Genomic DNA, 22,589 nt, shown 5'->3' with positions numbered 1-22,589 from the left:
CCTTGACGCCTAGGTAGTCAACCTTATAGCTAGAAGTCGTGTTAGTTCACACTCAGGCACTCCAGCCAGCCTTCCTAGAGTCAGTCAAAGCCTGCTAGGTTAGGTAGGTACCTGTTATAAATTACCATTACACCTTGAGACCATGTTCGAAGGGTCGGTGCGCCGGGGTTCATAACGGTACAATACGTAAACCTACCCTAACCAAACCCAATCTACCCTTACCTAGCCCCTTTTGTTGTTCCTTTTGTTCCTTTAGATGGACGGTTGGTTCTAATTTTCGGCATGGCCACAAAAACGGCCGTATGGGGTTCAGAAGATGGGCTTAGAAAGGTTTAGAGGTAACTTGGAAGTTCATTGTTCAGGACACGATAGTACACTAGGACATCTGGGGGAGTTAATATTTCTACTCGTATCGCACGAAATAGAATACAAGGAAAGGCTTATTCTAGACCTGGAGAATAAATTTTGATGTTTGGGGTATAAAGACAACTGAACTTAGTAGCCGCCTAAAATGTGGAGATGACTTGATTATTTATTTCCTCAAGGGAAACTTCATTGTCTTACTTATCAAAATCTGCCTATGAAGTAGACAGCTTGCAATTGTCATTCCAGTAAGTAGAGAGGATTATCAACGATCCAACGTTAACCCTGAATATTCACAATGTTTACGTCAAATGACTAGATGATACGTTAGCACAAACAATATAATGTAAGGTTGTAAAACAAAGATTGATTGATTCATACCTACACGGAGGATTTCCTCATGCCGACATGTCTTTTTTGTGTATTCTGGTAACATGTCGGCCAAAACCAGCGCAAATGGCTGGATGCGCAATATTATACCCGGATACTTTTTATCCTAGGGTAATCAAATATTGTCGAAGTAATTAGAGTAAGCAATTCCTCCCATTCCTCTTTCTCTTTCCCTCTCTCTCATCGTTCCGCAGTATCATCCTTATGTCCTTCCGGGCTTCGACTTCGACTCCGGCCCCTACCTCGGTGTGATTGTCGGGGTCCCCTATTATTACCCTTACCCGGAGGTGGTCTGACGAAAGCGAAGTCGACGTTGATAACCTGGTCTAGTAGCTTCGTCTGATGTGCTCCATCAATAGCAGCGCGAGCCTCGTCCAAGGTAGCGTATTCGATAAGAGCGTAGCCCTAAACCCAACAGATAGGTTAACATTTGAAATGGATTCTGGTATTGGGAATTGAATTAATATGAGGTGTAGAATGTTTGTTAACTTGCCTTGACGTAACCGCTACGACGATCGAGATTCAAGTGCAGGTTCTTGATCTCGCCAAAATCGGCAAATTTATCGTGCAGCGTCTCCTCGTCGGCTTCCTCGTGTACGTTTGTAACCATAATGATCCAACCCTCAATAGATCGCACGGCTGTAGCTTTGGTGTGCGTTTGCATGTCGCTAACTTTAGCTTGAGTAGCTTGGGGAGAGCCAGGCTCGTCGATTTCCATTTCGACGTCCGCCATGATGAACAACAGTCTTGCGTAATACTAAGAGGAAAAGTGGTCGTTGTCGTTGTCTTACACGAACTTCTAGCCTTAAGAAGTTCGCAATGTTGAACTTGAGGAATTGAACGTCGATAAAGCTGTGGAGTTGGGAGGAACAAAGCAAGGGAAATGCTAAGATTTGATTGATGGAAGCTTATGACGAACTAATTCGTGGTGACGGTCTGTTAGTCTGTTTGGCCTAGACGTGCCACCTGGCAGTACATTGTACAATAGGTACCTAGGCTAGGTACCTAAAGTTATCCCCTGGGGCCTGAATAGGCAACACCGTAACACAGCTGTCACATGTTCTTATACAGTTATACTTCTACTGTCAGTGAGCCATCACCATATCATGTACTTCGTACAGAGGTAGGTAGTAACCTTGCCTTTTAAAAAATAACTTATTACAATGATTCTTCTTCTATGACAAAGCAGCAGCAAGTTATCCGGTAGGGACCCAAACTAGGGTCCGGAACCAATGTGGAATAGCGCATTGCCAAGTAAATACTTAGCCCTAACATGAAAATATCTAAAATTAAGTATAAATGCGTTAAAGCACACGTAAAAACACATACAAAAGGACAGTAGCTTGATAGCGAGATTAAGTACATCCATGGTTTAAAAAATACGCTAGTAGACGGACCCTTAGGTAGTTTGGGTCTCTACCGGATCTATATCTTCTTCCCGCTCCAACGTCATAATATATTTACAGCACTACCGTAAACTCAAAAAAAAAAAAAAAAAAAAAAAAAAACCCTACAGTAACCGCGATGTCGGAGAGCAATTATAAACGCGATTGGCTCCTTGTCCAGATCTACAGCATCATCCCCGGAGACATAGGGCGCGGTTCTTGATTATCCAACCGGATGTCGTGTAATATCATCCCGGTTATCCATCGGTTATCCCTTACAACCCTCCTCTTTTGGATTCTGTATATTGGTAAATGTGCCCAGGTAGGTTATAAGTGAAGCTTTAGGTACCTACTGCTTTGTTGATAGCATCGTTTGCAACTCTCTCTCTCTCTCTCTCGTTCTCTCTCTTATATATCTTTCTATATATGAGGTTATTCTTCGTAATATTGCAAACCCTTAAATAAACAAACAATGCCTGCACATCAAACTCAATCACAAGACATCCCAATGTCCGAAGTAAGCCGTCTTCCTACCTCCCAAGAGCTACAAGACAGTGATAATGCACCAACAACGGAACTTCCCCCGGCCGAGACCATCATCTCGCCAGCTGCTCCGCAGTCCGACCGCAGCAAATCCGCCTACCTCGTCTTAGCCGGCTGCGTGCTGATCCAGGCCCCGATATGGGGGTACTCGCTCGCCTTCGGCATATTCCAAGAGTACTACACGGCGCACGGGCCCGCCGTGCTGCCCGACGGCCCCGGAACCCCCGGCACCATCGCCAGCATCGGCAACTCCCAGACGGGTATCCTGTACCTGATGATGCCCGCGACCTTCATCCTCCTGACGAAGTACCCGTACCTGCGCCGCTGGTGCGGGCCCCTCGGCCTGCTCGTCACTACCGCCTGCCTGCTCGCCTCGTCCTTCGCCACCTCGGCCCGCCAGCTGATCGCCACCCAGGGCGTCCTGCACGCCGTCGGCTGCGGCTTGCTGTTCAGCCCCGCGTCCCTGAGCCTCGACGAGTGGTTCTCCGAGCGTAAAGGCCTCGCGTACGGCGCCATGTGGGCGAGCAAGAGCACCGTCGGCGCCGGCATGCCGTTTCTCACCAGCGCCCTGCTCAGCCGGTTCGGCGTCCGCACCACCTTGCGCGCTTACGCCGCGTCCTCGGCTCTCCTCACCATCCCCCCGTTGTTCCTCATACGGGAGTACCCCGCCGCGACGACGACGTCCGAGGAGCACGCCTTCGATCATCAACAACAACAACCCGGACGTCGGCAGAGACAACGAGGCCGGGTCTCCTTCGCGTTTGCCCGGCACTCCACCTTCTGGATCCTGCAGTGGGGCAACGTCCTGCAGTCCCTCGGCTACCTCATGCCCCCGACGTACCTGGCCTCGTACGCGCACGCCCTCGGCTTCCCCTCCGTTACGGGCCCCATCTTCCTCGCCCTGATCTCCCTGGCCTCCGTGCCCGGCTCGCTCCTCATCGGGCTGCTCAACGACGCCGGGCTCGCGCCCACCACCGTCATCCTGATCTCCTCCCTCGGCAGCGCCGCCTCCGTCTTCCTCCTCTGGGGCCTCGGCGGCCACCAGGTCGCCGTCCTGGTCGTCTTCACCCTCATGTACGGCTTCTTCGCCGGCGGCTTCAGCTCCACCTGGTCCGGCATCCTGCAGGAGATGAAGCGCCGCGACGGCGCCATCGACACCGCCTTGATTTTCGGCATGCTGCTCGGTGGCCGGGGTCTCGGCTTCGTGCTTAGCGGTCCTATCGGTGGGGCTTTGCTCGAGGCCAACCGCTTGAAGGCCCAGGATTTTACGGGCTACGCCACCCAGTACGGTCCTATGGTTATCTATACTGGGTTGACCGCAACTCTCGGTGCTTGGGGCTGGTTCTGGACTATGGGCAAACAAGTCATGAGAGCTTTATAAGTTATAATAGATATATCTAGGAGGTACCCATCCGTAATAGAAGCTTTTAATGGCACGTTTAGTTACTATAATATATGTCGAATAACAGTCACCCTTCGTCAACAGACAACTTGTCCCATAATTTCTTCCATTATGCAATATAGCGGCGCCCTTCATATGGATGCGCGTAACCTAGGTGACCTTTGCAGTAGGCTCGTAATAATACAATGAATGCATTGAATGCAGACTCCCTTTTATACACCTAACCATGCATGAGGCTCGTGATTTAATCAGACCGTAAAACTCCAATGACCATGGACCACCAAATCCCTTCCGATATTTTACCATTCTGGTCACTTAATTAACACAAAGCCCCGGATACTCCCCCTTCCCCCAACTCCTCCTTCAGATATCAAGGACGCCGTTCCATGAATGATCCTTGCTCATTGCACCGTGTATGGTGTACTCGACGAACTCTGCCGTCATCTCCTGCCCGCTCGCCTTCTGTCCTTCAAGAGCATCATAGAGATAGTAGATTTGATCTCTCTTTAGGTCTCTTACTTTTCGGATTCTGTCAATCTCAAACCCCAATCGCTTCCACGTCTTACGGTTGACGGACGGGTCGCACTTGTCGAATTCTACAGCTCTCTTGTTGAAAGCTTCTTTGAGATGTTGTTCTTCGTCCTCCAGAGACCTGATAACCTTGGCCAAAGCCATGGCCGGGTCTTGCGATGGGCGCATTGTAAGCTGATCTTCGTAATCTTGCTTCTCTACACCTCGGTCTGTAACGGGAATTGGCTTCTTTGCGCGGATAGGCTTCTGGCCGGGTCCGCGAGAGTTGATTCGTGAGCAGACAATGCAGTTGCCGCAATCATGATCATGGCAAAGGTTGTCGAGAACACGCTTGGCGTCCTTGGAAAGCTCGTTCTTGGCTGTCTTCGTATTTTGTTTCTCTGTCATCTTTTTCTGTCCAAGTGTGATATCATCTATGAACAAAGCCGAGGTCATATTATCTTCATGATCTGAATCGATATCGAAGCGTGCACTGTCCGAGTTGCGACGTTGGAACTTATCCATCTCTGAAATTTCGCTCTGAATGCTCATACCCGATTTAACACTCAATCGTCCCGTAAGGTCAGTCTCTAAAGTTGGTCGAGATTCCTTTGCTCCTTGCAAGGCTGGTCGGCCAAACGAAACTTTTCGAGTATTAGCCTCCTCGGACTTCGTCTTTCGTGCACCAGAAACGGAATCGGTAGTCTTATTGCGCTGCTGCACATCTTTGGATCCTGTTTCGTTCGCGGCATGCTTGGTTTTCTGTTTCTGAGAGTTCAGGCGAGAAGGTTGAGATTCTTTAAGTATTCCAACAGGCTGGGATTTACCTGTCTCTGTTCGTCCCTTAGATGTTCCAGAGACAGCCTTGTGTGAGCTAACGGACCGCTGTCGAGTATTGGGCACAAACAGCGGTGGTAGACTTGGGCTGGCCGGTTCACTGATATCGTCATCGTCAAAAAATGATTCCTCGTCGCTCGAGTCGCCTTGTCGGTTGTCATTTCGAACTTGACGGAGAGCATCCCGTAGTTTAGGCATTTCGCCTTGTGTGAAAATGCTTGCAAAGTCAGACCCCTGTGTAAGGTCGATCTGCTGCGTATAGTCATCCTGCATGGGAATATCGGTTTGAGACGTGGTGCTTCTAGCTGTTGTCTCACTAACAACCGACTTGCCCTTTGGTTCAGCGATGCGCGTCGTCGTCTTCGCATGCTTCTTCTTGTTTACAGTACTCATGAAGTCCTTGATTTCCTGAGTAATTTGACGAGCCTCGTTAATAGCGTCCGTCCTCCGCTCGAGTTCAGACTGAAGCTTGGCTTCGTGAAGAGCACTCTTCTTCAGCTTGTCTGCCAGAGCTGACTCCTTGTCGGCAATGAGCTCTAACTGCTGCGTCAAGGCTGTCTGCTGCTCCTCGTACATGGCAGCTTCGTCTTTGCTTTCCTTCACAATCTGCTCAAATCGTTCGCTGATTTGGTTGAATTGCTCCTTGTAACGCGCATTTGCGCGACCCAGCCGACGTTTCTCTTGCTCTAAAGCCACTCGTCTGGATGCAAAATCCGCTTCTAGATCAATAATCTGTTGCTGAAGCTCGGCGTTCTCCTTAGAAAGCTCGCGGTTTTGCACCTCGAGTCGATACTTGATGTCTTTGAAGTCAACAGACACTTCACCCGTCTCTGCGTTGGTAGCATCGAGTAACTTCTGTAATCGAGCAAGATTATTTTGTAGGTCGTGCGTTCGTCGATCAAGTAAGGAGTTCTGCTGCTTGAGAACTTTGTTGTCGTTGAAGAATTCATCGTTATGACGCTCAAGGCTCAGATTGTCTTGCTTGAGCACGTTCTTCTCCTCTGAAAGCAGCTGGTGCTCGCGTCGAAGTGCCTCCAACTCTGTCTTAGTTTCCTTCAACTCTTGATTTAGCAACTCGTTCTGTCGGGAAATATCTCCATTGTGTTCCCGAAGAGATTGGTTTTCCTCCAATAAGGATTTCCACTTCTGTCGGATTGAGCTGTTATCTTTGCGTAGGGACATAATCTCAATCTCAAGCGTATTGTCGTCTCGGGGTTTGTCATCGCGCAGCGATTTGAGTTGCCGGCGAGCCATGTCAAGTTCGGATTGAAGCTGCTTGATCTTATCCGAGTGTTCGGTCGAAGTTTTAAGAGCCTCATCGCGCTCGGCGATGTATGATTCGGTATGAATTTCGTTGATACTAATCTTCCGGTTTGCCTTATCTAGTCGGGCCTGGAGAGAGCTGACTTGTTCTTCCAATTCTAGAATTTTGGTTAGTCTCGTTGCAGATGAATCGGGGATAAAGAACATACGATGCTTCTGTGCGCTGAGATAGTCTATTATTGAACTCTCCGAGTCGGAGCCCATAGCACTATCTTTCCGAGACTTGTATTTCGCGATCTGCACGTGGAGTTCTTCGACTTCTTCCTGAAGTTGTTCGGCCTGCTTCGAAACAAACTCATCATGCTCTTTCAAAGCGTAAACTTCATCCTTGATCTTATCCAGAGAGACGAAAATCTTCTCTTCATCCTCGGGAATCGAGAGCGCTTCAATATCAGCATGATGATCCGTGTATAGCATGGATTCGCGGTCATGGACTTTGCCATGTTTGACGAAGACAGGCATGCCATTTCGGAGGGAGGACAGCTTCAGAGCACCTGATAGGAAGTCGTTCATATAGGAAAGATTAGGTATAAAGAACGAGCGGGCAGTCTGATTAGGTGTGGTAGGACTGGCCACATGATCCATGTCCGGCTGTCGCTCCGTATGGGCCTTGGCAACATTTTGGAGCTGTGCTGATGGTTGTGACTTGGGGGAGACCTGTTTGGACGGCTGTTCCTTGGCCTCAGCCTGTTTAGTCTGGGCCGTCTTGAGCGTCTCGAGTAGGGCTGTGACATTGCCACGTCGAGGCTTGGCCTTTTTTGCGACATTGGAAGCCGACAGCTGTGGATGATTTCCTTGCTCTTCTGAATCTCGCCGCGGCTGTACAAGAGGTTCAGAGAAATCTAATGAGCACTCGGACCCGTCTTCGACTCGTGGTTGCATCTGAGCCCTTGTTCGGAGAGAGCCTCGTTCTGCCGCTGTTATTCGATCCTTGGCTGTGTTTTTTGCTTTTGCAGCCCCAACCTGGAAATACGAAGTCAGCTAGCCAATTCCCACAATCAAGAGCAACTAGATAAAAGAAGTTACATCATATTTCGTAACAGAACTATCAAAACAAACGGAACGTCGAAGTCCAGGCTGTGTTACAGAACGACCGCGCAAGCAAGAACGTAGAGAAGAAACAGATACAAATGAATTAGAAGCAGAAGCAGAAGTAGAAACAGAAGACTGAGAAAGGAAAGAATCATCAGGAGAATCGGAATAGTTGCACTGTTTGTCTGTGGGCGAGACTTCCTCATGCGAGCTTCGGGTATCTGCTGTAAATTCGCTTAGGTGTAAAGAATCGGTACTATCTTCAGGGAGAGGCGCTCTGCAACTACTCGCCTAGAGTAATCCATCTGTTCGTGCAATACGAACAGCATCCGTAGCTCGATCGACTTCCCTGCTCATATCCCGAAACTGCTTCGCAACATTGAGGATATCTTGGCTCGTGCTTTCTAGCGTCTCCAACCTAGAAACTGGCATTCGCGGTGTAGCAAATCGATGCTTGATAGTGTAAAAAATGTTTACTAACCTTATCTCTATCTGTTTCTTCCGCTCTAGGGGTAGCGACCACCGACGAGTTAGGGCTTCCAAGTGGCGTTATATTCTCCTCTCCCTTGGAGATTGGGAGGTTGTCGCTAGCAGTTTCCCACATCTCCTTCTCGTCTTCGTGTCCGTTAGGATTCCAGCGGCTCCATTCGGGGAAGGTTCGTCCTAGTACAGAAGTGTTGATGTTAAGGGAGGATGGTTGAGGGCCCTTGGAGCTGCGCATGGCAGCTTGGCTTGGTAGGTTAATAGATAGGTCATCCATTCGTCGCGTCGATTCGCCTTGAGGACCAGTAATATTTGAGGTAAGTGTGACGGTTCCGTGGGAACCAGTAGAAGAAGGTGGTGAATTGAAAGGATTCTCGGTATTTTGATGCATCTCCCTAAGGATGCGAGACTGATATCTGCTCGTCTTCGACTCCATGTGATCCGTCACGCGTTAAACGCGATTAGGATGGAACCGAAGGATATGGGTAAACTAAGATGCCAATTAGGGCGGTATAGTGATGTGTAGCATTAATAAACGCGTTAAGAAGCGCGTAAGTGTAGGTGAGCAGTTCAGTGACAGTAGGAGAAGAGAGGTGTGGAAAAAAGTGAAGCTGCAGACGATGCTGAGCAGATGCGACAAGTTGAGGAAAGACGCGTCCAAAACAATGATCAGAGTCAAAGTAGGAGCAGGAGCAGGAGCAGGATGGTAATTAATCTGGTATTTTCAATGCAGTATTTGCAATGAAGTAGAATTGGTTATGCTAGAAGAAAGCTTTGGGAAGTAGCTGGATGACAAGGTTGTTTTGTTGTATTTGAAGCTGTGTGTGTGCTTTCTGTTGATGAAGAGAAAAAAGATGGAGAAGAAATCGAGTTGATGTTTACGCGCTATGATATGGGGCATCGGAAATGCAGTGGGGGGCGGGGTGTGTTTACGTTGCCTAGACCTTTAGATAAGTAGGTACCTAGGTACTTTCCTAACTTACCTAATTTACCTTTCACTTACGCAACACTGTAAGCAATGCACTAGATATTAGAGACTTGGTACCTATTTTCTCGAGTAAGATCATTCACCTAATACCTACGTAGACTTAGGTAACGTTCAGTGAATCAGTACCGGTATTTATAAATATCTTGGTACATAGGTACTCACGTATCCAAATACCCGCAGGCTGCAGCGTATACCTGAGCACGGACTACACTATTAGATGCAGGTGCCTACCGTAGTATCTATGTACATCTTGAAAAATCCCGACTCAACCTCAAACAGCTCAACCAATTAAGAAACCTTTTAGAAGTCTAGCGTTCCAGTTATTAAATGCGAAGTGACATATGCTTGAGTTACCCAAGTAACTAAGTACACTTTCAAGGCTATCCCGGTTAAATTCAATCCGTACCTGAGTCGAAGCTTAGGTACCTATTTTTAGGGGAACGCCTCCTTCTCCCTTACACGCACACCCATAGCCAGATGCCCATGAACAGATACCCAAAGACATTATGCTTATACCACTACCTCCATGGTAAGTTTAGGACTAGAATACTTCATATAGCTTATATTAATTTATACCCTCTCTCCCTTGCCATCTCGAGCCATCGTTTATAATAGGTTTCATCAGCGCTCAGACATAGTAGCATTCTTCTTCGACTATGTACAATAGAGAGATGATATCAGGTTCAGATGCCCGGTGGTCACGAGGGACCTATCTCATCCGTACTTGTTAGGACCTAGTAATTTGCTACTGGGCTCTCTCCTTTTATATACCTACCTGGTAGGTACCTGGGTAGGTATGTATTGGTATACGTAAGGTAGGTAGTAAAAAATGTTGTCGAATTAGTGACTCGGTCATGGAAGGGACTACGTGCAGCTGGTCAAGACGCAGGTATCGTTACTCCCCAATATATACCACTACACTAGGTACATAAGATGTTCATTCACAACATATGTTAGGTAGTGGTCCCTCTGAGAAGGTTCGGCTGGATAGTCACTATGTAAGTTCATCGTGTATGCTAACATGAATTGTGATGATGACAACGTGTGCATGTAAAAACAATACATGCGTTCATCTTGTTTCAATTATAATATATAAATACGACAGTGGCCAATTATCTTTTGGGAGGTATCCATTTGAGAGTCGAAGCATACGTCGTAATACCTTCGTAGGCAATAGACATATCAAAAGTCCATCTAATCATAATGATCGCCGAACCTGTCCACGCTCTTGAACTTGGTCTCCTCTGTGGTCTCTACCTCTGGGACTACGTCGACGGCAAGCAAGGCGGTTATCTTGCCAGACAATACCGACCGTTTCCATTGCCACAACCAGGCGATGCTCGCTACCGCCCGTCCGACGTTTCTATCGTAGTGCCAACAATAGACTGGGATGATGACCTTCCTGACCATCTTATAACTTGGCTTAGCAACAAACCTCGCGAGGTAATATTCGTAACCATCGAACGCGAACTATCAAGACTGCAAAAGGAACTTGAGTCTGCCCCAGGTGTCAAGCAGGCGGTGGCCGAAAGCGGAGCGCAAATATATATCTACTCAGTAACCGAGGCCAACAAGCGAACACAGCTATGTCGAGGCATTAACCAAGCCACAGGCCCGATCATTGCACTCGTCGACGATGATGCCCTCTGGACAACTCAAGAAGTGCTGGTAAATCTACTTGCCCCTTTCCAGCGGGACGACATAGGCCTCGTCGGAGGACCCATTGACTCGTATGTACCAGCTGAACGTCAAAATTCTAAGGTCATCAGTGGCTGGGAGGTTGCCGCTCTTAGAATGCGACAGAGGCGGGAGAATGGTATGGCGGCTTTCTATGCTGCTGATGGCTCGACAAACTTCACAGTTTCCGGGCTCACAATGTTATTGAGAGCGGAGATTATAAAAGATCCTTACTTCCAGTATCTCTTCACAAACGACATGTGGAATGGAATGAAACAAAACACTGGCGACGACGGCTTTATCACGCGCTATATCCTTTATCAGCATCACCTCTCGGATCGCCACAGGTCCTCGGTCCGGCCAAGACAATGGAGACTCGGCATTCAACTTAGACCCGAAGCCCGCGTTTTGACAAGCTTGATGCGGACCAGTGCGTTCGCTCATCAGAGCAAAAGGTGGTATCGGTCTGGCCTTAGGCTGCGACTTACTTGCCTTCTTTGCGAGCCGGGGTATCATAAGATGAAGACAACGGCCCCTTTTATGACCCGCAAGATGGCTGGCGGTATGGTAACCCCTATCTTCACCATTGTTCGGGCATATCTATGGTATAAATTGTGGGTGCATTTTCCTTGGTTCGCGCTGTTACTGCTTTCCTATGTCCTGTACAATTGGTTCACTGGTCTTTATGCATTTTACCGGCGGTTCCCCTACTGTGGTTCGAAGATTTGGGCCGCCATGATCGCGGACAACTTGTATCTCGTCTCCGATTTCTATTCTTGGTTAACTTTGTCTACCGAATCGTGGAGTAATAGATCAAGTGTCTAAACATCGCTTCATAAAGACAGTGCCAGTGAAAGTGGTATTCGTCGGCCCGAGTGAACTAGGAGATATATGGCGAGTATCACTGTGTGCAAGACTGTAAACGCATCTAAGGTATTGTGTAATAGGGTTTATACAAAGGTAATTATCTACACCCCGATCCTTTTACTATCTTTCTTCGCCGTGCTTTTCGCTGAACGCTGTCTTTGTCAAACTCCTCAGAGTTTCCTCGACGAACTTAGGTACGTGAATCTCAAATAGGTATCCCCTTTCTTATTGTCATGGATGCGAGGTAGCATATTTCTTGTACCGCAACAAAGGATTGTTACATGTTAGCCTGACAAGGAACGCTCCAATAGTATAGGTAGGTAGGTACCTAGTCTAGTAGTATTCAGCTAATAAATCAAAAATCGTAATTCTCATCGAGGAAGTGATGTTCTCTTTCTTACAGTGCACGTGTGCTTTATCTTAGGCAGATACTGTACTATACAGCTTGGATAGCCAATAGCCCCTAGTAGTATGACGATTATACCAGGTAGGTAATTATTAGAATCCCTAACAAATAGGAGATTAAGCAGAATGCACAGTGTAATGCTCAGTTCAAAAGAACGAATGTGCCTACAACTATATGACGTGCATTGTGAGCTATGAAACAACTACGCCTGGAAATCCACCGCAAAGAGGCTGTGCTATATCATGGAGGTAGATCCTTTACCTTTCACCTCACCTGGCAGACTAGCAAGCATCGAAGATTAGGATGACTCCAGAAGGAATCGCATACAGATATTGCGGAGAACGTGAAGCTGGGTATAGCTTAGTATCTACTACTATAGCTCGGTACCTGACCACTCAGCTCAGAGAAACATGTCTCCATCAAATAAGAATAATTCGTAAAGTACGTCGATCCCTAAACTACGTACGATTCGTAATAGCCGTTTAGCTGTTCAGCCTGGATCCAGCTGAATCTAAAAATAGATCCCAGCCAATTCACCGCTTAACTATGACTTCAACTTGATCGGCCAATCCTTCCCGAACTTCTCGAAGCTCTACCTGTCTGATTGCGGACCTGCGCATACAAATATGCCCTTAGCTATGATTTCATACAGTGTGATTTCGTAGTACTAGTGGATTAGGGATTGAATTGAAGAAACAATGGAGGAAGAATTATTGCTAATGGAAAGTCGGTGGTGTAGTATCTCCACGAAGGTATTCACGAGATCTGCGACCATGGAGCCAAGTAGGTAGCCAAAAGCGAGGATCATTATTTTCATGATCGTCATCGTGATCCCAAATAGAGAACAGAGATTGCAACTCTGCGTAGAGAATATGAGAGACGAAAAATGTATAAGTAAAGGGATTGTTTCCTTGCCATTAGACTATTATTCTCGAACATCAGAACAACACAAGAACATTACATTGAAACCTCTTGCAAGCAAAGCTACTTCAAATATTTCACAATGGCACGGAATAAATCAGCCAGCCTCCTCGGCCTCGCAACTCTTCTACTCCAAGTCAGCGCCTACAAGCTGATCGCTTATAAGGGGGAGAACTGCGGAGGTGATGTCCAGCAGACCATTGAAGACACCATTTACGGCGACGTCTGTCACGTTTTCAAGGACAAGGCGGCATCAGTGAAGGTAGAAGGCTCTGACGACGGCTATCAATGGGTTTTCTTCAACAACTATTGCAGCAACAAAGCCCAGGTCGGTTCATTTCTAGGCAATAACTGCATAACCATGGGCGCAACAAAGATCAAGGGAGTTGGTAATATCATACCTGAAGGGTCCCCCAGCAAGCGAGCTTCTGCTGGCATTGTTAAAACTTGGAAGAACAACGACTGCTCTGGAACCTTCTCGTAAGTTGTCTTTTCCTACCTTGTACCGTTTCCTTTCCAACGACGGTTAGTCTAACAAAGCTACTCCAAAGTAATGAAAAGCGATTCGTCGGCGAAAACATACCTGAGGCCCTGAACAACGTCGGATCTATCATGGTGACAGATGTCCCCGACGCCGACATTACTTTCGCTTGCACCGACACGGACTGCCACGTCGAGAACCAAGTTACCACTCTGGAAAACGGCAAGTGTGCCAATGTTGAAGGAAAGGGGGTAAAGTCTGCCATGGTCATTGGAGTGCCTACTCCTCCTGGCCGCCGCGATACACTTCCAAAACACCGCTACACGCGAAACCTGATACTAGAGGCGCGGGAGTTGGGAAGTCTTCAGACCCGCGACGGAGTCGAGTGCGACGCGAATAACGGGGCTGACTACCAAGACGCTCTTAAGCTTGGTGACGACTATCAAGGAAGCAACGGGCTAGCGTGCTGCTGCCATATCGCTGGCGGACCCAGCACGGAGTCCCATGGCTCGGCCAAAGCATCCATTTCCGATGACATCCGGTGCCCTACTGACCCCAGTGGTCAGCCGCCGCCACCTAGTGCTTGTCCCATGAACTGCAATACGATGAGGAGCATCATCTACGCCATTGCGACTAAGTGCAAGACCGATGATGGCAAAACTGGCGGCTCCTATAAGTTCGCCGGTGGCGAGGTCAAGCTTTTTCACAGCTAAATGATATATCGCAACTATATTTCCTTCTCCTGGTTACGATGGCAATGGGAATTTTATGAACGGATACGCCTCATTTCGCCGTTCAATATAGCATTCATCTTCCCCCTTGGATATGCACATTTGTACTAGTATATATTGTTATCAGGTAGCCTGGAATACATGTTCTCTTATAGCTTTCTCCTTCAGTTAGAAATTCATATACTCATAGGTGCTTATTGCATGTTGATGATCTCCTCGTACTGTCACATCTTGTAAATACTCTAGGTTCGAAAAAGCCTTGCAGACTACCTAACCTACCTACATACCGTGTCCTCATTATATGTTGTCGTGGGTACTAAGCATCACATGGTGACAACTACCCATTGTAATTACCTAATAAAACAAATAACACTAGAAGCGAGTACGTTTATCCTAGTTGTGACAAACAGTCCAGTTTCTAACCAGTGCCAGACCATAAGGGTTAGAAGCAGGAGGGAGTAGTGTTTAGGTACGCTCTCTCAAGTGGTGTAAACAACTACATGGTATCCGGGACGATTCAAGTATATATCGTCTCAACGATTCACATCTAAGTTCGCAGCCTAACCCCGAAAGCAGGATGCAATCAAGAAAATAATGGCAGCCGGGGTAACTGCTATGTGAAAAAGAATAACCGTAGCCTACCTAAAGCAACATTTTCTGAATTGTCCTTAAAGGACATAATCTTCCTCTTAACCTCCCCTCTTTTTTCTTGTGGTGTCTCAGAGCCAACAACAGCTCAACTAGCATAAAAGATTCCCCCCAGCCTGTATGGTCTAGCACCTGGCTTAGGCAAAGCTATCACCGTCGAAAGGGGTTACTATTCCCAAGTTCACCCATACTTCAAAACCCAGGGATCGCAGTTTGATACAACGACAGACGCCCCTATCTTGTCATACGCCAATTTTTGAACCATTAACCACTAGAGGTAAGCAAGAGGATACTAAAAATGTCTACATACCCCATTACCATGCTTCACTGTATCCACTGTTGTCAACGATATCGTACATGTCTATCCATGCCGTCTAATAAGCTACTTTGCTTTCCTCCACATTAGACTCAGCCTTCATACCTCGAAGCATTAAGCAATAGAAAATGATGATTTGACCCTAACATGACCAAAGACAGGATCAGATACTTGAGCTAAAAATCCGTCAGCTCGCTAATTACCTCAAGACCTCCCTTTTCTAAGTCTGATTGTTATACCGGCAGTCTCCCACCGAAACACTATTACTGAATCCTCGCCATCGCCATCGGTATATAATTTTCCGTCAAAGCTTCCACCAAGCTTTCACGTTCAATCTCTACCACATCTCTCTATCGCTAGCCTTGACTAAGGCACCCACCCACCCACCCAGCCAAGCCTACCCGCACACACAGAGCAGCAAAAAAACACCACCAAGATGTGCGTGCAAGTCTACTGGCGCTTCACGCACTGCCCGTGCGAGCTGAAGTGCATCCTGCGCCGCTGCGAGCCCGCGCAGATGGCCCAGTGCGACTTCGTGGGGGCGACCGTGATCGACTCCGGGCTGCCGTTCTGCTGGTACCACAAGATCGCGGCGCGGGACCGCCTGCGCCGCCTGCGCATGTACCGCTCCACCGCGCGCGGCCGCAAGCTCTGGCCCGCACCCAAGCCGCGCCCGATCACCCGCGACAGCTTCGTCTCCGCGACCGCCGCCGACGGGGAGTACTTCCCACTGGGGCTGGGACACGACCCGTACGACTCGGGTTGCTGCTGGGAGATCGATGACGAGGAGGAGGAGAAGGGGAAGAAGATGAAGAAGAAAAGGAAGAGGGGAGCTGGCGAGTCTGAAAGTACGGAATCTGACAGCGAGGAGGAGTCGGACACAGAGGATTATCAGGGCTATGGCTGGGTTGATGAGGAGTCGGATAGCAGCAGCTCGGGAGTTGCGTACTCGGGAGAGGATACGGGCGAGGAGACGGACATTGACGAGTGAGAGTACGATTTTTGACTCTTCGTCTGGCTGATCTCTTGCGTGTTAAGCAAAAAAAGAAAAAAACACGACTCTCATCGTTTACCTAGCCAGTCATGAGATTGAGTTATCAGTGTGTTTCACAGCCGCATGTCTTCTACCCTATGGGCACCTTGCAACCCCTAAGCCTGAGCATCACGTTTGGACCCACCCACCATCTGTCTACCTTGCTAAGGACGACATCATGTTGAAGGGACTCCGCTGAGTATTGCATCTAGAAGAACATGCTTTGCTTTTGTTTTCTATTAGCTGTTGATTTGAATAATACCATCACGTCGAACGATGACGCAGTCTGTGATGATATGAAGCAGTCCTGCCAGGATCAAATTCTATGTATCGGACGTATTTTCTTTGCGTGTACCTAAACTAGGTGGTTTGCCTACTTTTTACTGTATTATGAACGCTAACCATTCTTATAATTGAGATTATTCAAGCTCTCTTATTCATATTAATCTTCTTAGCCTAGTAGTACGTCCTAGGACAAGTTCTAGATTTTCAGTGCCATTCACTCAGTAAAAATTCCGTGAAAACAGCCTAAGTACCTCCCTAATACATCCGATTAAAGGCTCACTATTAAGGCTGCTAATTCTGGTTACTTAGGTAGTTACCAGGTAGATTCGGCCGAGTTAGCGGCTATAGGTATAATGTGTATGCTGATGCAGGGTCTCCTAGTGATCTTCCAACAGGTAAATTATGTATATTAGAATTTCCAGCTTCATACATTTCATAACTCATGTGGTCCTTCCTATAGATTTATTTTAGGTACCTATCATAATCAAAGCAGTGAGCCAGGCATTGGCCCTTCATTAGCCCCTTTTTCAGCCAAAAGAAAAATAAATCTCGTATGCGCCATGTCGTCATTGATAGGAGTGTCGCTCGTTTATCCTATCCCGTCTACATGCATCGCTTCGGTTTGCATCGCAGAACAAATGGTATCGATATCATAAACTTCAAGGTGTTCCGTTATCCTGTGTCTGGTGGGCCCAATCTATTTCCAACCCGTTTCCCCAGGATATCGCCTGCCGCCAACGCCCGTTACTATAGGACTGTGCCTTCGATCTTTATATCGCTTTCGGTCTCGGGAGTCTCTTTCGTCGGACGTGACAACTCTCCTCCCATCCCAATCATAATCCGAATCCCTATCCCTATCCCTACGATCCCAGGTGTAATCTCTATTTCGCCCCCCAATTTCAGCATGGCTGCTTGCTCTTCTGAGCTCTGCTGGATGCAGATATGCCCTTTCCCGACTCCTTCTCCTCTCCAACTCTTCTTCTCGCGAACGATCTCTTAGAAGTTCCTTTTCGATTACTCTATCGCGAATACGCTCACGCTCACGATCGCGCCTGCGCCTTAGGGGATATTTGGGAATCCCTGCTTCAGACTCGTCGCTAGGATATGACCCTCCAGAAACACTGCGGCTAAGCCGCGAGGGATGCTCTCTCCGAAAGCGTACGGTCGGTGCAACATTCGTCGCATGGCGCTTTTCACCGGAACGACTTCGTTGCCGTTCAGAGGATCCGGAGAGAAAGGTGGTAACCTTCTGCTTTATCTCCGCCGGTAAACTTCTCCTACGAACGTCATCAGAACGTACATCCGGCCGTATCTCGCTACGATGTGAACGGATCGGAATAGGTGGCGTTATAGGAGTCGCAACCGGCATGCGGCGAATGGTCGGCGGAGGCGGTATAGGTCCGTGCATCCGCGACTTAGAGTTGGCACGAGGCGGCACATCTGAGTCAGAACCTGATGGAGAGGGAGAATAGGGTCTTGATTGGCTATGGCGGTGTGGAACATGTGGGCGGCGAGGATCGAGATGACTTGAAGGGCGGAGATCATCCATTTCAGAACGGCGAATTTCCGAAAAGCTTGGTCGTTGAGGCGGCCGATCTGGTGAACTACTACTGCTACCACCAAGAGAACTGCTGCCGCTATTACTGCTGCTCATCCGTCGCTGCCTTGGTGGGATAGGACCAGAAAAATAGGGGCCAGCGTAATTGCTTCTCGGCACATGAGCGTATGAGACGGGCCGTTCCCGCTGAAAATAGTCCATCTCTGGCCTTTGACGAGGCGTGGTAGTATTGTTTTGCGGGTTGCGCACATGCGTAAAAGTGGTATGAACCCGAGGTTCGGATTCGCGCTGTTTAGGCGGATGTTCATCTTTAGGAGTAGCCTCTTCTCGGAGCCTCCGTGCGCACTCCTTATGCCAGGCATCTGTCTCGGGATCGCATTCGGATGGGAAAGCCTCTGTTGGTAAGTCAGGTGGGAAGGGTTTCCCAGTATCAGGATGTACTAAACCCCAATTGCGCACAGCATATTGCATGAATGGTACATGTTCTTGAGGTTCGAGGAGAATCTGGATCGCCTCCCATCGAACGAACCCTTTGAGGGTTAAAGCCGGGACGGACGGCTCTTCGAAAGGATTATCTGTTGGTTGCAGCGTATGCTGGACACCCAGAGCTTGCCAGATGTAAGATATGGACTTGAAGGGACAGCCTAGAAAGAGTTGGTCATAGTCACCACCGACAGCACGGTAAAAGTCAGCCAATTTTGGGGGGTTCAGTTCAGGGACATTTGTGTCGCCAATATTAGCAGACTGTAGTCTCCGGGTCAGCACAACCACTTATTTTTTGCATATACCACCTGCGCACGAAACATGAGAAATAAAACGAGACGTACAATATATTGTCCGATAGCGCGGAGTAGCGCATCGAGGACGGGGGTCGGCGATTTTCCATCAAACAGATAGCCGTAATACTCTTTTGGGTTGGGCTCTGGCGCCTTGGACTGCGATGACGAGTTTGGCTGGGACTGAGGTGTGGACTGTTGTTTGGACTGCGGTTTGGAATGAGGTGTATCGTTAGGTGTCGGTGCGGTAGCGGCAGCGGGGGGTTCATTGGGGTCAGGCTTTAGGCTCGCCATCTTTATTTGTTCATAAGAAGTGTCGATGACGGTTGTAAAAGCATTGGAAGGCGAATCGGAAGTAGTTAGGATATAGTATAATGCGAACACGTTGAAGCAAGAGATTTGTTTCGGAAATAAAAAATAAAAGCGCGAATTATATCATTGAATATGGTGGGCTGATAGAACTGATAGAACTGATAGAACTGATGGAATAGATAGAATATAATAGGAAGATCGTCGATCCTACAGCGTCCAGGGGGTAATTGATGGCTGCGTCATTCGCGAATGGACAACGACTGCGGCCGCTGCGTCACAAAAATAAGGCGGCATTCAGAACAATACAAATTGTTTGGGAAATATAGAAGGTAGGCAAGATATAATTATATATAATTATATGTAAGCTATTGGCCAGCCTCGAGGGAGACAGACAAAAGGACAAAATGAGTCGAATTTTAATCTAGAGTTGCACGAATGCAACTGCAGATGATTCAGTCTGGCACAGCCGTAACCGCGATCGGTTGGGTTCTTGGAAGAAATATTCGGTGCACTGCATTTTTTTGGGTTTTTAAGTGGTGGGTTTATGGGTGGGATGTATATATCAAAAGTTGGTAGCATGGGGGGTTGTGAACCAGGAGCAGCAAAAGGCTTGGAAGAGAAGAGAGGATTTAAAAAAAAAAAAAAAAAAAAAAAAAAAAAAAAGGAGCCCCGCGCCAAATTGCCTGCTGACACGTGCACCCGACTTACACTAACTTGCACTTGGAATATACTATGTGTGCCTGACGTAGCTAGTGGCATATCGTACCTGCCAGTAAGAAATAGATGTATGTAGGTGCCCTTACCTAAGACACCGACTAATTGTTTTTTAGGTGAAGGCTATAGAACTTGAAAGTTGACAAATTCAACATCTCCAAGTAATACCACTTACCTATTATTTGTCTTAATTGTTACAATCACATTGTCCTACCTTCTGTCCTCATTTAGCACTTAACACAACAAGGACTAACAAGGACATCTATCTGCCAGTCGCAATATGAACTGATTTCGTATAATTCCGCCTTGTTAGGCCCGAACAAGGCACGACATGACGATGATGATGCACGCTCTTCCAAGCAACTCGCGCATAGGTAACCGAGCACATGTACATATATTATATGCGTGTTTTATATGCATGTATACATGTACGCTGGCTGCATGCTGGTAAGTTGGTTCCAGCACGCTACCTACCTAGGTACCTACCTAGGATCCGAATCTTGTACGACAACTTATGATGGTTCATTTTCTGCCACTTACGTCTTCGTGCCGTTTTCTTTCGGTATCTCATCCAACAAATTCAGAAACGACCAATCCTGGTTTGCCGCGGTGTTCCGGCGTGTATCGCTTGTCAAAGTCGATTACTCACTATCCCTGCAGCATACGAACAAACCGGAGCATCGCCATCGACGAGTATCATCTGTTAGTCAATCAATTCCTACCCAAGACTTATACTCGGCTATAACAGTTTGTCTATGTTATGGCTGTGTATAAGCTCAGCCATATATTACACCTTAGGAAATGCGGCTACCCCCCAAATCTCTTGGGAATGTTATTCTGCATCAAATAAAATTCTGCAATTCTCCGCAATTAGAGACGCGCTCTTCTGTCATTGGCAAGGCAGTTTCTTCAACGATTTAACCGGTTAGTCTTTTCGGCCGGGCGACTTAAGAACGAAACCAACAAGAGTAATACCATCTGTAACTCCCTCCCGTGTATCAGGCTCAATCCACCTTGTAAATTCTTTAAATCCAGCTTTCTCCAGGACGCGCTTACTACCTGGGTTTTTGTCATCAGCCATAGCTGACAACATTTCCGGCACCTCTTCGGACCCATTCACCTGCACCGATTCTGCAGCAACCTCAACCTCAACTTCTGAACGCGGTAAAGTCCACCAATGCTCGGTGAATGCCTTCAGGAACTCGGTAGCGTATCCCTGTCCCCAATATTCCCTCTTCAGCATGTAAGCAATCTCGGGCCATCCGAAGACTAGATCAACTTTCGGCATCCCACCCGTCCCGATTATTTCGCCGGTTGATGCGAGGCAAAGTACGTTGTGGTAGGTTCGGATATCATTAGGCGGTAGATAGCGGGCTAAATACGATGTCCGTGTCTCATCCTTACTAGGATCAATTCGACCAACCGCCGTGAAATACATAACTTCCGGTTGAGTACGTAAGGCATAGATCCCCTTGAGGTCGTCCTCAGTAAACGGACGTATAAGGAGACGCTCCGTGCGAATGGGTTTCCTCTCCGCATTGGGTGGGAACGGCCGGGTGGGCAAATGCGTCTTAATTCTGATCTTCGGAAGCTCCGCCATTGTAAGCAAGACAACTCAACGGTGCGGAGCGTTTAACTTCGGCTCTTGTTGTTTGCCACCATGACACCGGTCCCTTCCCAGGGTTTAAATAAAGAATTTGGCATCGTGTAGAGCCTAGTCAACGCAACTCGTGTTCTATTATATCCGAGGGTTATGCGCTGCAGGATTTCAGCTCCGAGGTGACTTACGAAGAAATCCGAGTTCACCTCCTAAAAAGGGATCGCGTATCTGTTATCTCCAGCGGTGTTGGTAGTGTGCTAGGTATATTTAGAACATCTCCCCGAATGCGGGTATTCCCTGGATGCGTTGGCTTCCTTGATATAGGAAAACATCCGCAAAACGAAACAGGCCACCAGCAAGGGTTCAACCCGTTCCACAACCACACCTAAATACAATTTTATGCTCAGAACATACCAAATCTCGGGTTTCGGAATTATATTACCGACCTTATATTATTATATCTACCGAAAATAAGACGCCTATTCTCTATTTTAAAGATAACCTCAGATTAAGTTAGGGTAGAGTATAATTCAGGTACCTATGGTATGGGTGATTTATCGCTGAGTATACGATCCCTGCGGAACTTCGCTGCAATCTGACATTTCTTGTCTCGTTGCTGTATCACTGGTCTACCGTTGGCCTACCGCTGGTCTATATGGCGTCCTCATACACATTGATCTGTCCGGAGAATGGCATGTCTTGCTTGAAAACGGGGTAGGTCCAATTGTGAAGGACTTCCAAGGACGGGCTAGGTGTTATGCATAAACCTACCTACCTGGTTTGTTAAGAAGAGAGTTCGTATTCATGAAGCAGGTATCTACATGTGCATAGAACATGGTGCTTCAGTCACAGTCGAAGAGGACAATGGTAAGACACCTTTCTATTGGGTACCTAGCATGCGGTTCTAATAGCACGATCATGAAGCTCTATTTTGCCTACGCATGCAGCGCGGAATAAAAGCTTGCTGATACAAATAGACACGGCGAGACGCTCTTACATCACGCCGCA

The 22,589-nt window shown here is 47.6% G+C and overlaps 7 protein-coding genes across 7 annotated transcripts; 3 read left to right on the top strand and 4 right to left on the bottom strand.

The window, feature by feature from the left end:
- Nucleotides 1–933: 933 nt before the first annotated feature.
- F4812DRAFT_462981 (RNA-binding domain-containing protein) lies at nt 934–1,486 on the bottom strand (the record flags this gene model as incomplete). Its single annotated transcript, XM_047938131.1, has 2 exons — nt 934–1,158; nt 1,253–1,486. 2 exons carry the CDS (start codon nt 1,484–1,486, stop codon nt 934–936), a joined length of 459 nt encoding a protein of 152 aa, XP_047786546.1.
- Nucleotides 1,487–2,234: 748 nt separating this feature from the next.
- F4812DRAFT_443832 (MFS general substrate transporter) lies at nt 2,235–4,171 on the top strand. Its single transcript, XM_047935439.1, has one exon. The coding sequence runs from the start codon at nt 2,611–2,613 to the stop codon at nt 4,060–4,062; it is 1,452 nt and encodes a 483-aa protein (XP_047786545.1). The 5' UTR covers nt 2,235–2,610; the 3' UTR covers nt 4,063–4,171.
- F4812DRAFT_443830 (uncharacterized protein) lies at nt 4,172–9,108 on the bottom strand. Its single transcript, XM_047935438.1, has 3 exons — nt 8,267–9,108; nt 6,903–7,716; nt 4,172–6,851 (listed from the first exon to the last, which is right to left on the bottom strand). Exons 1-3 carry the CDS (start codon nt 8,702–8,704, stop codon nt 4,447–4,449), a joined length of 3,657 nt encoding a protein of 1,218 aa, XP_047786544.1. The 5' UTR covers nt 8,705–9,108; the 3' UTR covers nt 4,172–4,446.
- A 1,319-nt stretch (nt 9,109–10,427) lies between these two features.
- On the top strand, nt 10,428–11,758 carry F4812DRAFT_468144 (glycosyltransferase family 2 protein; the record flags this gene model as incomplete). The annotated part of the gene is made up of 1 exon (XM_047938746.1): nt 10,428–11,758. The coding sequence occupies exon 1, from the start codon at nt 10,460–10,462 to the stop codon at nt 11,756–11,758; it is 1,299 nt and encodes a 432-aa protein (XP_047786543.1). The 5' UTR covers nt 10,428–10,459.
- Nucleotides 11,759–13,209: 1,451 nt separating this feature from the next.
- Nucleotides 13,210–14,518, top strand: F4812DRAFT_468142 (uncharacterized protein; the record flags this gene model as incomplete). Its single annotated transcript, XM_047938745.1, has 2 exons — nt 13,210–13,607; nt 13,679–14,518. The coding sequence occupies 2 exons, from the start codon at nt 13,210–13,212 to the stop codon at nt 14,319–14,321; spliced, it is 1,041 nt and encodes a 346-aa protein (XP_047786542.1). The 3' UTR covers nt 14,322–14,518.
- A 2,273-nt stretch (nt 14,519–16,791) lies between these two features.
- On the bottom strand, nt 16,792–19,870 carry F4812DRAFT_443822 (uncharacterized protein). Its single transcript, XM_047935437.1, has 2 exons — nt 19,007–19,870; nt 16,792–18,923 (listed from the first exon to the last, which is right to left on the bottom strand). The coding sequence occupies exons 1-2, from the start codon at nt 19,247–19,249 to the stop codon at nt 17,319–17,321; spliced, it is 1,848 nt and encodes a 615-aa protein (XP_047786541.1). The 5' UTR covers nt 19,250–19,870; the 3' UTR covers nt 16,792–17,318.
- A 1,036-nt stretch (nt 19,871–20,906) lies between these two features.
- F4812DRAFT_462974 (acyl-CoA N-acyltransferase) lies at nt 20,907–21,581 on the bottom strand (the record flags this gene model as incomplete). The annotated part of the gene is made up of 1 exon (XM_047938130.1): nt 20,907–21,581. One exon carries the CDS (start codon nt 21,579–21,581, stop codon nt 20,907–20,909), a length of 675 nt encoding a protein of 224 aa, XP_047786540.1.
- Between the last annotated feature and the right edge of the window lie 1,008 nt (nt 21,582–22,589).

The sequence above is a fragment of the Daldinia caldariorum genome (genome assembly GCF_022478825.1).
Source record: "Daldinia caldariorum strain CBS 122874 unplaced genomic scaffold F4812scaffold_21, whole genome shotgun sequence".
In the NCBI taxonomy this organism is placed as follows: Eukaryota; Fungi; Ascomycota; class Sordariomycetes; order Xylariales; family Hypoxylaceae; genus Daldinia; species Daldinia caldariorum.
The sequence above is the reverse complement of the archived record's forward strand: the minus strand, read 5'-3'. Positions and strand labels throughout refer to the sequence as shown.